Here is a 14,950-nt window from a genome sequence, read left to right on the forward strand (position 1 = left end):
TAGGAAAACGTGCTATTGGTTCTCGTTGGGTCTATAAGATTAAAACAAAGTCTGATGGATCTATTAAAAGATATAAAGCCCGTTTGGTGGCTAAAGGTTATTCTCAGGAATATGGTATGGATTATGAGAAGACTTTTGCTCCTGTTGCTAAAATGACTACAGTTCAAACTATTATTGTTATTGCTTCTGTACGTCATTGCGATATAACCCAAACGGATGTTAAAAATGTGTTTCTGAATGGTGACCTTAATGAAGAAGTATATATGGTTCCTTCTCCTAGTCTTGATCGTCGTCCTAGTGAAGTTTGCAAACTTAGGAAGGCTCTGTATGGTCTCAAACAGGCTCCCCGTGCCCGGTTTGAGAAATTTTCTATAGTCATTACTTCTCTTGGTTTTCGTTTGAGTAACCATGATTCTGCTTTGTTTGTCAAGTGTACTTTGACTGGCCGAATCTTGCTTTCCCTTTATGTTGATTATATGATTTTTACGGGTGATGATGTTATTGGAATTAGTTTGTTGCAGTCTGAGTTCACTTGTAGTTTTGCTATAAAAGACTTGGGTCCCCTTCGTTACTTCTTGGGTATTGAAGTTGCATCTTCTCCAAAAGAGTATCTTCTTTCTCAATATAAGTATATTTATGATATTTTTGAGCGTGCTCGCCTCTCTGATAATAAGACTATTGATACTCCGATTGAGCTCGATGCTCAGTACTCTATTTCTGATGGGTCACCTCTGCCAGATCCAAGTCTTTATAGAACAGTTGTTGGGAGTTTCGTTTATCTCACTATCACTCGTCCAGATATTGCATATGTTTTTCACATTGTCAGTCAGTTTGTTACTACTCCTACTACAGTTCATTGGGCTGTTGTGATTCGTATCTTAAGATATCTCTGTGGCACTCAGTTTCAAACTCTTTTGCTTTGATCTGCTTCAGCTTTAGAGTTATGTGCTTACTATCATGCTGATTGGGCGGGTGATCCCACTGATCGCAAATCCACTACTGGCTTTTGTATTTTTCTAGGCGATTCTCTTATCTCTTGGAAAAGTAAGAAGCAGGATGTTATATCTCGGTCTTCAACTGAGGCCGAATATCGTGCTATGGCTTCTACCACTTGTGAAATAGTTTGGTTGCGATGGTTGCTTGCTGCTATGGGTGTTTCATTACGGCGACCAACTCCTTTGCACTATGATAATAAGAGTGCTATCCAGATTGCTCATAACTCGAGTTTTCATGAAAGGACCAAGCATATTGAGATTGATTGTCATATTACTCGCCGTCATCTTCAGAATGACACATTGACGTTGCCCTTTGTCTCTTCTTCCTTACATCTTGCAGATTTGTTTACCAAATCATTGTCCTCTTCGCGCTTTCGTTTCTTGACCGACAAACTCTCGATGCTTATTGCTATCGCATCATGAGTTTGAGGGGGGATGTTAAGATACTTATATAAGGGTAGTATAGTCCTTTGTATAAGACTTGGAGTAATGGCCAAGTATAAGACTTTGAGTAGTGGCCAAGTATAAGATTTTTAGTAGTGGCCAAGTATACTTGCTCATTAAGTTAGTTTGCCTATATATATAGATGTATCTTTGTTTTAGGGATTAAGGCTTTCCCTTATAATATTAGCCTCCATCTTCTCTTTTCTCTTATCAATGGTATTTGTTATTTCTCTCATTATTCTTATCAATACTCACACAGACTATCAAGGCTGCAAAACACAACCTACTCGTCGAGCAGGGCCTGAACTTGGCGAGCAAGTCTTAAGTTGCCATGAACTACAATTGTTTATGGTATTTCAACTTTTAGAGGCAACTTTCAACCTTTTGAGGTTGCAAACCTTTTTATTTAACTCCACATGCGTGTTCACACTTCTCACATTTCTCATGAACGTTGTTGTTTTAAGCTTAGGCCTATATTTGTGGGATTGTCAAAAATCCGAATAAGGGTCAACCATATATATAAGGAGAAGTTCATTTTAGGGCTTTTTACAAAAACAACTAACTTTTCAATTTGGTTATCTTTCATATGAGACAAAGTTTTCTATTTTAAATTACGATGCACTCTAGTGATATTATCTTTTATAACCTAGATCTAAATAGAGTTGGCATCTTCTTCTTCAACGCCAAATTCTTCTTCTTCATCCTCCTCATTTTATGAATTCCTCTAACTCTCACCTGCAACCACCAAGCTTTTACCTGCAAATACCTCCGATCACACCAGCTTCTCCTCAGGCGGAGTGCGTCATTATTGGTGACCTACATCAAGCGGCATCGGCAATCTCCTAGATACGACGATGATCTCCTAGCAACATCAATGGGATCTCGTAGTAACAACGGCGGCGATCTCGTAGCAACAACGGCGGCGACCTCGTAGCGATAATGGCGGCAATGATCATTTTTAATTATTGATATGCTTGCCTCCTTTTTTTTGTTTTTTATTTAACTTATTTTTCCTCCGTTGCCTAACATATACATTTTAACCAGTGTGTAACCTCCTTGATTAATTTATTTTCATATTACTAGTTATTATTAATTTATTCTTTATTTATATTTTTGATGCAGTAATGGATAAAAAAAATGGAAAATGGGTTGCTACGCTGGAGTTGTATTATTGTTAGAAATCAATTAATGTAATAGCCAGGGAATATCTGAATGTGAGGATCCATTTTCAATCCATTTTGCATACTCATTCCATTTTCAAGATCAAATGCATCTTTTTTATTCTGTGCACTTTGTATTTATGCAGATTTGGTGGCTTCATAAAATGCAAATTCATTAACTTGGAGAATATTTGCAGCAGATCCACCAACTTCAAGTTCATTACAATTACTTACAGCACATTGTAGAAGAGAAATATCGATGAAAATGGCAATTTAATCCTTGCGATGAAGTGTGATGTCAAAATCATGAAATCTAATAGTTAGAGCTATTACCATAGTTTTTTGAGAAAATTACAAGTATGGGCCAATACCGGGCCTTTCTTTCATTTTTGCTAAGGGTGCCCAATTCTTTCAGCTATGCTAACTTTTCTTTTACATTAAATGTCACTAAACGGTAAAATATTACATTTCATACGCACTCCATACCTGCCCTACACCTGTCCTCTCTGATTCAGTTTTCTTTTACCTTTCTCTTCTATTTCGTTTCACTGATAACCGCCATTGTTAAGCATTTTATTTGAAATTTCTTTCAACTTCCACGTTCCTTGCGACAGCTTCCTTATCTACCCATTAAATCCTATTTTCCGCTCCATTTATTTCTCTGTAACTGTTTTTTCTTTTAAAAAAAATCACATTTATATACCATTATATATAGTACAATGGTTGTCTCTACTAGATCAACTCCAACCTCTGATAAGGAAAAACTAAAATACCTAGGATAATGAAACTCAAAATTGTGAAGAAAACCAGTTCAACTGGTGATGGTGGTGTCAAAGCAGAAATGGTGGATTCTAAGAAGAAGGGTAAGGCTCTAGGGACTGGTCCTTCAAAAAAAAAGAAAACTGGAGTTTGATACTGTGAAGGAGGATAAGGGAGTTATTATTGTGGAGCCTAGTCGTATTGTGAAGGTAATTTTACTTTACTTTTTCTTGTAAGCAGTGATTTATTTTTATTCTTGGATATTCTATATTATATATCTTTTATGTATCATTTATTTTTATATTATTTTTTGTACGTATTGTTTATATATTTGATATCCAGATTTGTATTTTTTATTTTTGTAGATGCAATATATCTCATGTGTGTATTTTTTATGTATTTGATACTTAGATCTGTTATATGTTATACTGTTTTGTAGGTTTTAAATGTGTTTTATGTTTTTTATATGTAGATATATGTAACAGATTTGCATCTTTTATGTATCTTGCAATGTTTTGTGATATTGTGTTATGATTTTTTAATATTTTAATTTTCTGTATTTCCTTTGTATTTATGTACTGTTATGATAATGTTGGTTATGTTTTTTAACTTGCAGAATTGGGATTATTGGCTTCTTGATGAGCAGCGTTACAGTTGTCGGGTGACTATGGGCACAAAGTTTAAAGTTATTGAGGATATCAAGAAAAGTCTATCTGCCCGGCAATTGGAACTTCTTGGTGAGACTTTTCTTGGTCATTTTCTAGAATTAAAACCAATCCTCAATCAGCTACAATTGCTTCATTCCATTTTGATGCGTGAGATGAAGAACTCAAATACTTCCGAGCTTTGGGTAAAGATTTCTGGTTATAAGTTGAGGTTTAGTATCGAGGAGTTTGCTGTCGTTAGTGGGTTAAGGTGTGTGGGCGAGTGTAACACCCTTTCAATTTCAACTTCTGAAAATACTCTGATCCAAACGTACTTTCCTAACTGTGAGGTTACTAGAGATGGTTTGGGTTTTTTAATACTGAGTAAGGCATTTAAGACTGATGAAGATGCTGTGAAGTTGGCTGTGATATACATGTATGAGTGTTTTTTGTGTTCTAATGAATCAACATACCAACATGTCAGTCGGTTTTTATTGGATATGGTGGATCGTGGTGATTATAATTCGTTTTCTTGGGGAATATTGGTGTTTCGTGCTACTATTTGCGATATGAAGAACCGAGCTGCTGCAAAGAAGATTCTTCAATTTTACAGGCTTAATGGCTTTTCGTTGGCGTTGCAATTGTGGTTTTATGAAGTTTGTCCATATGCGACCAACAAAATATGCCTGTTAGATGAATCTGCTCCTTCTGTGCCGCGAATGTTGAAGTGGTACAATGTTGATATGAAATTAAAGAAGAAGTACTTAAATGAAACTTTTTATTGCCAATCACGGGAACAGGTATGATTTATGGAGTTGTATATGATGTATTTTATTTATGTATCTATTATGTATATTAAATGAATCTGTACTAAATTATTTTTTCCTGTCTGTAGTTGCAGTTGAAGAATATTACTCCTACGCTTAAAGAGAAATCTACTCTGATGCTAACTGGTTTTTTCCAATCTGGGAAGAAAAAACTTGTTGAAGATGTTGAAGATTCAAGTGATGATGAGCAAATTCTAGGCGATTTCATTAAACTGAAGAAGGGTGAATCGTCAAAGCAAAAAAAGAGTTTTGATATACTGAAGAATCGATTGGATTTGATTGCTTCCAGCCAGGAAAAAACTTTTTCATGCATTCAAAAGCAACTGAATTGTGTGATTGATGCAATTCAATTGATTAGAAAACGTTTAGCCATTGATCAACATTTTTTGGTTCGTTATTTATTTATTTTTATTTTTTTATTGTTTTGCTGTACTTTTGAAACTCATATTTTTTATGTTTTTTTAGTTTGCTGGTGATGTTGATCTAAATAATGCTGCAAATGTTAATGTCAAAGATGGCTATGTCAAAGTTGGCGAAGAGGTTCGTGAATTTGTAAGTTCTATATAGTATTTTGCATTCTTAAATATTTTAAAAATTGAATTTTCTATTTTTAATATTTTTCAGAATGAAAAAGAAGTTTTTAATAGAACTACGGCTGCTGCTAAGAAGCAATTTGTCGATGATCTATTTACTGAGATGCAGGTGATATACTAATATATATTGTAAATTTTATGTATCTTTTATGTGTATATATATATATATATATATATATATATATATATAAAAAATCATTTTCCTTTTGATTTGCTAAGGATGTTGAGAATGCTGCTATGCATGCTGATGTATCTGGTCATGATGCTTTTGTGCCTGACCTGAATTTTTCTAAGGTATTTGAATTTTTAATAGTTTTTTGTTACTGAATTGAGTTTTTGATGTTTTATTTTAATTTTTTTAAACATTTTAAATTGCGTTAAGGTTCAAGATAATGCTGCCAATAATGACGATGCTGTCAATAATGACGATGCTGCCAATAATGACGATGATGCTAATAATGATAATTCTGGACCTGCGTTGACTGAAATTGAGGTAGTGTATCATTCTGTTTTTCTGTATGTTATATGTATCTTTTATGTATCTCAAACTTTTGATGTTTTGCAATATTTAAAACAGAGCGATGGTATTGTAAGGGACTTATCCATGGGTGATAAGCAAGACACTGAGGAGAATGAATATGGTGGAGCTGGTTTGGGGGGTAATGTTAATGAGAATGTTGTTGGGAATAGAAGAGAAGTTGATAATGATGGTGGGGCTGGTCTCAGTGTTTTTCCTGCGAGTGATACTCTTCCAAATTTATCTGAGGTATGTATCTGCTATATCTAATTTATGTATCTTGTTTTGTTGTCTTAATAATTTTTTGTTTTTATTTCTCATGTAGCTTGTTTTTGAGAAGGATAAGGGTGGTACTTCTTCTCATATTGTGGCTGATGACATTACACCACAAGATACAAAGAGGATTGTGAGGCCAAGTCGTTTGGTACAATCTCCTTTTCTTGCCCAATTTAGTTCTGGAGATAGTGAAGTTAAGGATGTTGGAGATTGTTTTGTTATGAGTAGGCTGTTTGTTTTTGATAAAAACATTGGGGATCTACTTATGTGTGCCCAATTGGTGGAGTACAAAAAATGGATTAATTATGGAAAATTGAAGATTGCTAGACCGAAAGAGTAAGTATTTTTTAGAATTTGGTATGTATACTTTATGTTTTCTGTAATTATATAACTTTATTTTATATTGTTATGTAGAGGAAGGTATTGCAAGGAAGTTGTGAGCAAAATTGAGCCGCCCTTTGATTTTGGTGTTGGTGAAGTTAGTACGAAAGATTGGTTTCACATAATTCATTTCGGGAATATGCCTCTAGAAGATTTGGTATGTTTTAAAACTTTTATTAAATTGTTACAGTTGTGATTCATTTTTGATACATATTTTTTACATATGTGATACATATATTTGACTTTTATTATATATTTATTTTTTGATTGAAGCATGTGGATCTGTTGTTTTATTACTTGAGGAAAAAAAGGGAAGTATGACCAGAGTTTGACAATGAAGTTTACAACAACGGACACTTTATTTGACCAAAATTTTCAATCATTTGCAAAAGTCTTTGTGGAAGGTGTATTTGACAAAGGTCTTCTGTCTCCTGACCATATGATTGTTCAGTACATGAAAGGATATTATATGCGTCCAAATACTGCTCGGAAAGACTGCGAGTGTATATTTATTCCTTATCATGTAGCAGACAACGATCATTGGATGCTTCTAGTGTTGAATTTGAGTTTTAGGAGGTTGCCTGTTTATAACTCTATGCGTACAGCTCCTAGTACAGCGTCAGCCAAGAAGATTGCTAGTCTTTATTCAACTATCCTCCCTTATTTCCTGATCATGTCTGATGTCTTCAGTCTCAATCCATATTGTGATATGCATTCACCATTCTACACTGCGCAAGGGCTTACGGATCCAATTGAATTGATATTTGAAGACAAGTTGCCGCATCAAGAGTTCAGGTAAGTATTTATTTGTTTTTATTATGTTTTACGTTATTCAAATTTATTTACATATGTTTTTTTATTGTTTTAATGTAGTGACTGTGGAGTTTTTGCTTATTCCTTTGCTGAATACATTGCCTATGGGAGGGAGAATGATATTGCGAAAGGTTTCAATGTGAATGACCAGCGTCGTCGTTTATCATTTGCTTTGTATAAGTATGGTATGTGGAAGACTGAGAACAATGTGGTCAGCTCATCAGAGGCTTGTACACTGAAGCAAAGAGGAAGAGCAAAGGGCAAGAAGCATGCTTATAGAGGCAATAGGGGAAAGTGATTTGTAGGAAAGAAACTGATATAGTTCTTTTTATGTTTTTTATTTTAAGATTAAACGTTGTTGTTCACGATACAATTTATGGATTTGATTTGTAGTTAATGGTTTTTTATGCAAACATCTTGAATTTCCTTTTGAGCCGTTGTTATATTGTTTTTTCTTCAATCTTCTGTCTCGTTTTATTTAAATATGTCAATATTATTTCAAATTTTATTTATAAGTCTGTGTTAATTATATATCTGTGACGTCTCATATATGTATCTGTTGTAGAAAATATTTTTTGATTTTTTTTGTGAAGGATATGTTAGGAAATGTATCTTCTATGTATCTGTCATGTTGGTATTTTTTATAATTTGAAACCGAAAAAAGAGCAAAACATATGAGCAGAATAAAAACTATTGAATATTTAAAACAAATTTTTGTTGACTACATGCTGTATTTTGATTCTTTTCGGCGTGTTTCTACAAGTTTTTCGATTGTGTCCTTTTTTTCCACATCTAGTACACTTTGTATTCTTGTTATTTTCCCATTTAGATGTATACCTTTGCTTTTTTGGCCTTCCGCTTTTTGTCTTGTGTAGCGGCGGTAGTACAATCATGTCTTGTACTTCTTGTGGTATAACCCACTGATCTTGTTTTTCCATTGGAAATACCGTCTCACTATATGTTGCTAGCATAGCTTCTTTCATGTAGTATTTTGAACAAAACTGATACGGATCCCGGTTCATTTCATTGAGAATTACGACTACATGTTGGCATGGTATTTCATCAGTTTCAAATCTTTTGCAAGTGCATGTCCTTTCCTTCATGTCTACTGTGTATTTGTCGCCATTACTCATCACTGTAAACATTTCATTTGTAGTTGGCTTTATCTGTGGAAAAGGTTATAAAGACATAAGATAGGTTTACATACATATGCAATACATTTCTGATACAGGTTTTTCTATTAATATGTAGATACACAGCTGATAGGAGTATTTTACTCCTATAATTAGGGTCGATTTTACTCGGTTTTCATCATGTGTAGTATTGTTTTTATACATTATTTGGCGTTTTTACGTTTAATAGTGTTTGTTAGTGTTTCAGTGGAAATTAGGTGAAAAACGACTATTTGGGGCAAATTTATGGTGGATTGCGTGTACGAGTAAAAAGCGTAGCTTGCGGACGAAGAAATTGAAGTTTCACGAACGAGATTGAGCAAAAATAGGTTGTTCCCGTTCGAAACAAAGGTTTCACGAACGGGAACCATGCAGAATAAGCATGAGTCTCGAACGAGAAGGCCTTGTCTCGTTCGGGACTCAAGAAGGAATCAACATCTCAAAGCTCTCGGTACAAGTTTTTTCGAACGTGAATAAGGCTCCCGTTCGGGAACCATGTTGAAATTGGGCATGTCACGAACGGGACTATGGTTTCCCGAACGGGAAAGAAGAAAATTACGCGTGCAGCAGACTTTGAATTGGACTGAAATTCCTCCTCAAATTACAATTACAATTCCTATTACAAATTGATTTGTAATACGAATTAGAAGACTCCGGAACTTCTCCTACTATATAAAGACCTTGTACTAGACTCAATTTAATATGTAGAATAGATTAGACATTAGATTACATTAGTTATAGTTTAGTTTTTATTAAATAGCTTTTAGTTTTAGTTTTCTGTTTCTCAGCAGTTTATAAGTAGTTTATAATTAGTTTATGCAAGACGATTGTTGAAGATTTCAAGCTTAATCAAGACGATTCTCTCCGAAATTGACAACTCCGGTATTTATTGTTTAATTATGCTTTATTCTTCATCATCCTTCTTGTTTTGTTTCAGTTTTAATATGAGTAACTAAAACCCTTGTTCAAGGGTTGATATGAACTTATAAATTTGTAATTACTTGGATTGGATGGATTAGTGTTAATTCGTGTCTTAATTATTAATCTTATTGCTTGGATTAAATTAGCTACTTAGTTCATGATTTTGTGTTTAATTAACTAATTGAGAGATTGTTAATTAAATAGACATAGATAATTAAGAACTTAGAGAAAAACGCCGTGAGAGCGGGTTGGAATTTAGGTAGTCATTGAGTTTACTTCATAATTATAATTTGATTATTTAATTCAGTTTTAATATCGTGAGAGCGAGTTAATAATTGGTTAGTTAATTAGGTTGTGATTTTATTCGGATCTTTGAGGCTTGAGAGGGCGGGATTCGGTGCTTTAGAATAGCTCGATTCACGATAAAATCACTAAAAAATCCTATTCCATAATTTTACTTATTTATTTGGGATTATCAATCCTTGAGTTTTTTAATCTTATTGTTTTAAATCATATTTTATTATTTGTTTTCAGTTTATATTAGTTTAATTAAATTACAAATCCTATTGATTTTTCTAGTTAGCCGATTAAAGAATATTTGAAATTAGTGATTAAGTCCATTGTCTCTGTGGGATCGATACTTGGTCTTCCAAGTTATATTACTTGCGCGATATCGTACACTTGCGATTATTTGCCAACAACAGCAGCACAGGTTTTTGATTTTTTGTGCCAATAAGAAAGTATGTAATCAATATTTATACAGTTATGATACATAATTGATACTTAAAGTATAATATTTTAGAAAAAAATTAGATTTTCATACCTCCAACTTGAGTGAATTTACATAGTTTCTTGCTAGCACATCTTCATGTTTTTTCATCATCCTTGTAATAGTGTTGAGGGCAATGTTTCTATGTTTATAGGAGTATTCTTGTTGGAGATCATGTAAGTGCATAAGGAGCGTTGCAACTGGCAGCTCTCTTGCATGAACTAGTGCGGCATTTAATGACTCGGCTGGGTTAGAAGTCATTGTCTTATACCTGTTGTTCTCACGTAGAACCTCGACCATCTTTTGTTACCGATACCTTCAAGATACGGCCTGATTCGTGCATCTAGTTCATCTAGTTCCTTCATGTGATAATTGAAGTCCTTCTCCGTGTATGCTTTTGCTGCTCCAAAGAATGGCTCTTTAATATTTTTTGCATTTTTCTTGAAATTCATCTTGATGTTATTCAGAAGGTGAAACATGCAAACACAATGTTGAGCCTCTGGATAAACCTTCGCTGCAGCTTTATCAATGCTCAGATGCCTATCTGATACAATACACATACCTTCTCTCCAGCCAAATGCATTTCTTATTTGTGTGAAAAAATACTCCCACGATTTGCCATTTTCTGAATCTACAATAGCAAAAGCTAAAGAAAAAAGCTTTCCTGCAGCATCTTGGGCTGTTGCAACTAGAAGGGTGCCGCCATATGCCGCTTTCAAGAACGTTCCGTCAACAATCATAATGGGACTGCAGTGCTGCCATTCTTTTGATTGCGGCATTTAAAGCAGTAAAAGCATATAAAAAGCAATCGTCTTCTGATACCTCGATGTCTATTAATGTTCCTGGATTTTTCGTTGCTTGCATATATAGAAACGTTGGTAGGAACTTGTAAGATTCTGATGGCTTGCCCCGTAGCATTTCGAATGCCTTTTCTCTTGATCTATAAGCCATCATATAACTGATCTTGACCCCATCGATCATCTCTAAATCATTTTTGATATCTGTAGGTGTGTATTTTGATTTAACATTAAGAAATTTATGCTTGATGGATTCAGCAATGTGCGATGATGAAGCTTGCCTTTGACTGTTAAATCTTGTATCGACAGGACATGTGTGTTTCATGTTCAGATTCCAAATGATGAACAATTTTATTTTTCCACTGCTTGAAGCTTTCAGATACCAATTACATGTGTCATTGATACACCTGAGTAGAAGCTGCCTTTGACATGATTTTAGTGTCCTTTGTTGATAGTGATGACGGATTGCATGAAATCTCATGTATGTTTGTAGAACTGCCTTGTTTTTGAAAGATTGACCTACCTTCAATTCAATTTCTTGTACTGGATCACTCATTATTTGTACATCCTTGTCCTCTGTGTCTATTTCTTTTTCCTTGATGTTGCTGGTTTCAACACTGTCCTTTGCAAGAAGAGTAGCATACTTTCTTATTTTTGAGTAAGTATCGGAGCTGTATGGTATCTGTATCGGAGATGTATCTGTGTCCATTTCTGTAACAGAATGATTGTTAGTGTAATTTGAATATGAAATACCTGTGGAAATACTTTTTGAACTCTGTTGGTGAGCTTGTATCAGTAATGTATCACTATGAACAACTATGGAAAGAGGGTACATGGTGAAGTCTTTCTCATTTTTCTTGGTTTCCATGTAAAACTTGAAGCTCGAATCATCAACAATCTTTAATGGTGGATATTGAACCTTAACTTGATACTTGATATCAATTTTTTGTTCTTGTAGGTTCAATTTCAGCTCATTATATATTGATTCCAGTAGTTTTGAATATGTTGTATCTTGTTGTATCATCATTCCAACAACTTCAAAATCTATATATTTGTTTTCAATCCATTGCCCACTGTTTTGAAGCATTACAAGTACAAATTCCATCTGCATACGTTTAAGATTCAAATCTATTAGTTATATGATCTATAGATTATTAATAATTTAAATATTTAAAAAATTTAAAAAATTACATCTAAATACATATGAGATACAAAACAGTAGGTTATTTGTATAATTTAAATATTAAAAAGATTGTGAGATCTTACTTGATTTTGAGCTCTGCAATTTTGTTGTTCTTCAACAATGGTGATTTAGTTTGAAGAAGATGGTGAATCTGTTAGTTATGTAATATGTATATTTAATTTTAGGAGTTTTAAACAATAAGGAAACAAAATCACCCGTGTTTTCTGTTATTTTGATTTGTGAGAATCAAATCTGCAGTTTGTTAGCATTTGGTATAGGTGGCGCGCATCAATTGCCTGAGCAAGGGAATATGCGCGTGATTTTCTAGCCTTCTCTCCTTGCAACGTGTCAGCTTCTTATGGAGTATGTATTTGATGTAATTTCTTAGATTTTGTATGTGCTGATGTAATTTTTTACCTGATTATGTAATGTTGTTATTTGCTTCCTTTTTTTGTATAGTTTTGTCATTTTCTCTAGTTTTTTTAGAATCAGCATTATTGTAGTTAATTACTCGCTTTTCTGAGATAACATTATTGTAATGTTATAATTCTGAAATTGTGTTGATTTTAACATTGGTGAAAAACACAATCACAATATTAAATTGTTGGAATATTACAGTGTTAATTTTATGTTGACTTTTTGTTAATATTGTGTTGATCGATATTTAAGTCATTTTAACATTAGCAACAAAGATGATATTGCACGTGAAATAAAATAAAAATTAAATTAAAAAAAATAGAAATTAGTGAAAAAAGATTTAAATTAGTTAGTTTATTATATGTTGATTTTTGGTTGAATTTATGTTAATTTTGTGTTGATTTTATGTTGATATATAAAAAAAAATTAAATATATCGTAAATAACGAAATGCTAATTAATTATGAGTAAAAAATAAAGATAAAAAAAGTAAAAAAAAAGGTAAAATTAGTCAATAAAATTTTTAAAATTTATATTATTCAGTTTATTAAATATTTGTTAATATTGTGTTGATATTAAAACTGACGAAAAATGTCAACAGTAAAAAAAATCAAAATTTAAAAAAAGTCAAAAAATCAAAAAATTAAAAAAGTGAAAAATCTAAATATATGAAATTTAGAAAAAAAATGACCAATTTTCTATAATAAATCATACATCTTCTAATAAAATACTCTTAATCAATATAAATTAATTAAAAAAATAAAAAGACTATATGAAGAAACAATAAGATTTATGTATTCAATTATTTTAAAATATATTTTCATATTTTTATTTATGTATGAGTTAAGTCATTTAACTAATTTACTAATGAAACACCATGACAGTTATATATGAGGTGTGCAGGCAGGGGATTGCTTATTGATACAGCTACAGCGGAGTGTGACATGATGAAGAAGAAAGAAGAACTACTAGTTGATTTTCAGATTACAAAAATGTAGTAATGGAATCTTGCAAAATAATCAAATATAATTAGCACCGAAATTAAACAATGCCTTCAAACATGATTTGATTTGATCAACAAATAAAGTAGTACAGTTGCTGTATGATTGGCACCAATCCACCATGACATATATATATTAAACAGAGCAATGACAGTGTATATATGTAATTACAGTCCACCATTAACAAATCAAGAATGCCCAAAAACATTTGAAAGAATTCAGCTAATAATAATAATAATGATCAATCTTGAATCTTGCTGGTTCCATCGTCGAAATTCTTGGAGTAACTGAACGAATCGTACCTGCAAGTTTGGGGAAGGCCAACTTTGTGAGATCCGACAATCTTTTTGAACTCGGATCTCACCTTGTAGAACACATGTCTCCAGCTCCCTTTGCTATGGCAACCAAGAATCGCGGTTTCTTCTTCGTTCATTTCGAGATCTTGGGCGAAAACTGGTTTTCTTGAAAGAATCCAAGAGCAGCCCCAGTCCCACCATTTCCTCAACGAACTAACTTCTGCAGCATCTCCCATTGATTTGGATCTGCCTATGGGTCGCTGAATTTTGAGGGACAGAGAGGATAGCCTTCTGCGTAGGCTTGCAGCTTCCGCATTTGAGTGCGAAACTGGGAGAGTTCTCTTTTGAAAGCTCTGCATAATAGAGCTCATTCTCTGTCTGCTAATTAATTTGCAACTTCTGTTTAAGAGAGCATTTGAGTTTGATCACTATAATGTAGTGTTCACAGCTCTACCACAGCCTGGCTTATTCCTTTTTCTTTTATATTTGTTTGTGCGGTGCTGCTGGGCTCGACCATCCTTATTCCACTATTTATTTGCACCAACCTCAATAGGAATGAAGGCTTAAAGCTTCATCTTCTCCTTCAATTTTTCACAACCACCCGAAATACTCTAACCACAATTATTTTTTGAGAAAAATTGAGGAATACCCAACTTATACAACAATAATTCGAAAATTACCGGGGTATCTTTTAAAATTGAAAAATAACATGTCCATCTTTTATTTTGCAAAAGTAAACTTCTTCAATTATAATAATACGATTCCATCGACTTTCTTTTTTTTCTCCGGCAACGACGACCTCTAAACTCCTCATCTCCGGCAAATAATCCCATTCCGCTACCAAAGACGAAATCATGCCGGCGAAAAAATCACCGCCGGTTGAACAGAGTATGTTTGCCTCCGTTTTCAAGAAACCATTGTTGCCGCTGCCGCTGAAAGGAACACCACTGACGCTTAAGAGAAAAACCAGTGTCGCCATTAGTGAA

The 14,950-nt window shown here is 33.5% G+C and overlaps 4 protein-coding genes across 5 annotated transcripts; 1 reads left to right on the forward strand and 3 right to left on the reverse strand.

Annotated features, from left to right (window-relative positions):
* Positions 1-1,860: 1,860 nt before the first annotated feature.
* On the forward strand, positions 1,861-7,007 carry LOC126676693 (uncharacterized). 2 transcript variants are annotated; one of them, XM_050370952.2, is made up of 12 exons: positions 1,861-2,653; positions 2,746-3,567; positions 3,975-4,802; positions 4,898-5,218; positions 5,295-5,369; positions 5,454-5,531; positions 5,642-5,716; positions 5,805-5,915; positions 6,000-6,188; positions 6,265-6,551; positions 6,630-6,753; positions 6,870-7,007. In XM_050370952.2, the coding sequence occupies exons 3-12, from the start codon at positions 4,026-4,028 to the stop codon at positions 6,915-6,917; spliced, it is 2,085 nt and encodes a 694-aa protein (XP_050226909.1). In that variant the 5' UTR covers positions 1,861-2,653; positions 2,746-3,567; positions 3,975-4,025; the 3' UTR covers positions 6,918-7,007. The 2 variants fall into 2 exon arrangements, with proteins under 2 accessions (XP_050226909.1, XP_050226910.1); XM_050370953.2 differs by lacking the exon at positions 5,642-5,716.
* A 1,103-nt stretch (positions 7,008-8,110) lies between these two features.
* On the reverse strand, positions 8,111-10,532 carry LOC126678281 (uncharacterized). The gene is made up of 2 exons (XM_050373183.1): positions 10,326-10,532; positions 8,111-8,575 (listed from the first exon to the last, which is right to left on the reverse strand). Exons 1-2 carry the CDS (start codon positions 10,530-10,532, stop codon positions 8,111-8,113), a joined length of 672 nt encoding a protein of 223 aa, XP_050229140.1.
* LOC126678282 (uncharacterized) lies at positions 10,529-12,173 on the reverse strand. The gene is made up of 2 exons (XM_050373184.1): positions 11,094-12,173; positions 10,529-11,026 (listed from the first exon to the last, which is right to left on the reverse strand). The coding sequence occupies exons 1-2, from the start codon at positions 12,171-12,173 to the stop codon at positions 10,529-10,531; spliced, it is 1,578 nt and encodes a 525-aa protein (XP_050229141.1).
* A 1,535-nt stretch (positions 12,174-13,708) lies between these two features.
* On the reverse strand, positions 13,709-14,479 carry LOC126676500 (uncharacterized). The gene has a single exon (XM_050370716.2). The coding sequence runs from the start codon at positions 14,333-14,335 to the stop codon at positions 13,910-13,912; it is 426 nt and encodes a 141-aa protein (XP_050226673.1). The 5' UTR covers positions 14,336-14,479; the 3' UTR covers positions 13,709-13,909.
* Positions 14,480-14,950: the final 471 nt, after the last annotated feature.

This window comes from Mercurialis annua, linkage group LG4 (genome assembly GCF_937616625.2).
Source record: "Mercurialis annua linkage group LG4, ddMerAnnu1.2, whole genome shotgun sequence".
NCBI classification, from domain to species: domain Eukaryota; kingdom Viridiplantae; phylum Streptophyta; class Magnoliopsida; order Malpighiales; family Euphorbiaceae; genus Mercurialis; species Mercurialis annua.

Excerpts from the sequence above, each read along its gene's own strand:
- LOC126676693 (XM_050370952.2), top strand. The coding sequence starts at position 4,026 with ATGGGCACAAAGTTTAAAGTTATTGAGGATATCAAGAAAAGTCTATCT. Across the intron at positions 4,803-4,897 it reads ATTGCCAATCACGGGAACAG|TTGCAGTTGAAGAATATTAC; the intron begins GTATGATTTATG and ends TCCTGTCTGTAG. Across the intron at positions 6,754-6,869 it reads ATATGCCTCTAGAAGATTTG|CATGTGGATCTGTTGTTTTA; the intron begins GTATGTTTTAAA and ends TTTTGATTGAAG.
- LOC126678281 (XM_050373183.1), bottom strand. The coding sequence starts at position 10,532 with ATGACTTCTAACCCAGCCGAGTCATTAAATGCCGCACTAGTTCATGCA. Across the intron at positions 8,576-10,325 it reads TAAATTCACTCAAGTTGGAG|ATAAAGCCAACTACAAATGA; the intron begins GTATGAAAATCT and ends CCTTTTCCACAG.
- LOC126676500 (XM_050370716.2), bottom strand. The coding sequence starts at position 14,335 with ATGAGCTCTATTATGCAGAGCTTTCAAAAGAGAACTCTCCCAGTTTCG.
- LOC126678282 (XM_050373184.1), bottom strand. The coding sequence starts at position 12,173 with ATGGAATTTGTACTTGTAATGCTTCAAAACAGTGGGCAATGGATTGAA. Across the intron at positions 11,027-11,093 it reads GAACATTAATAGACATCGAG|CACTGCAGTCCCATTATGAT; the intron begins GTATCAGAAGAC and ends AAAGAATGGCAG.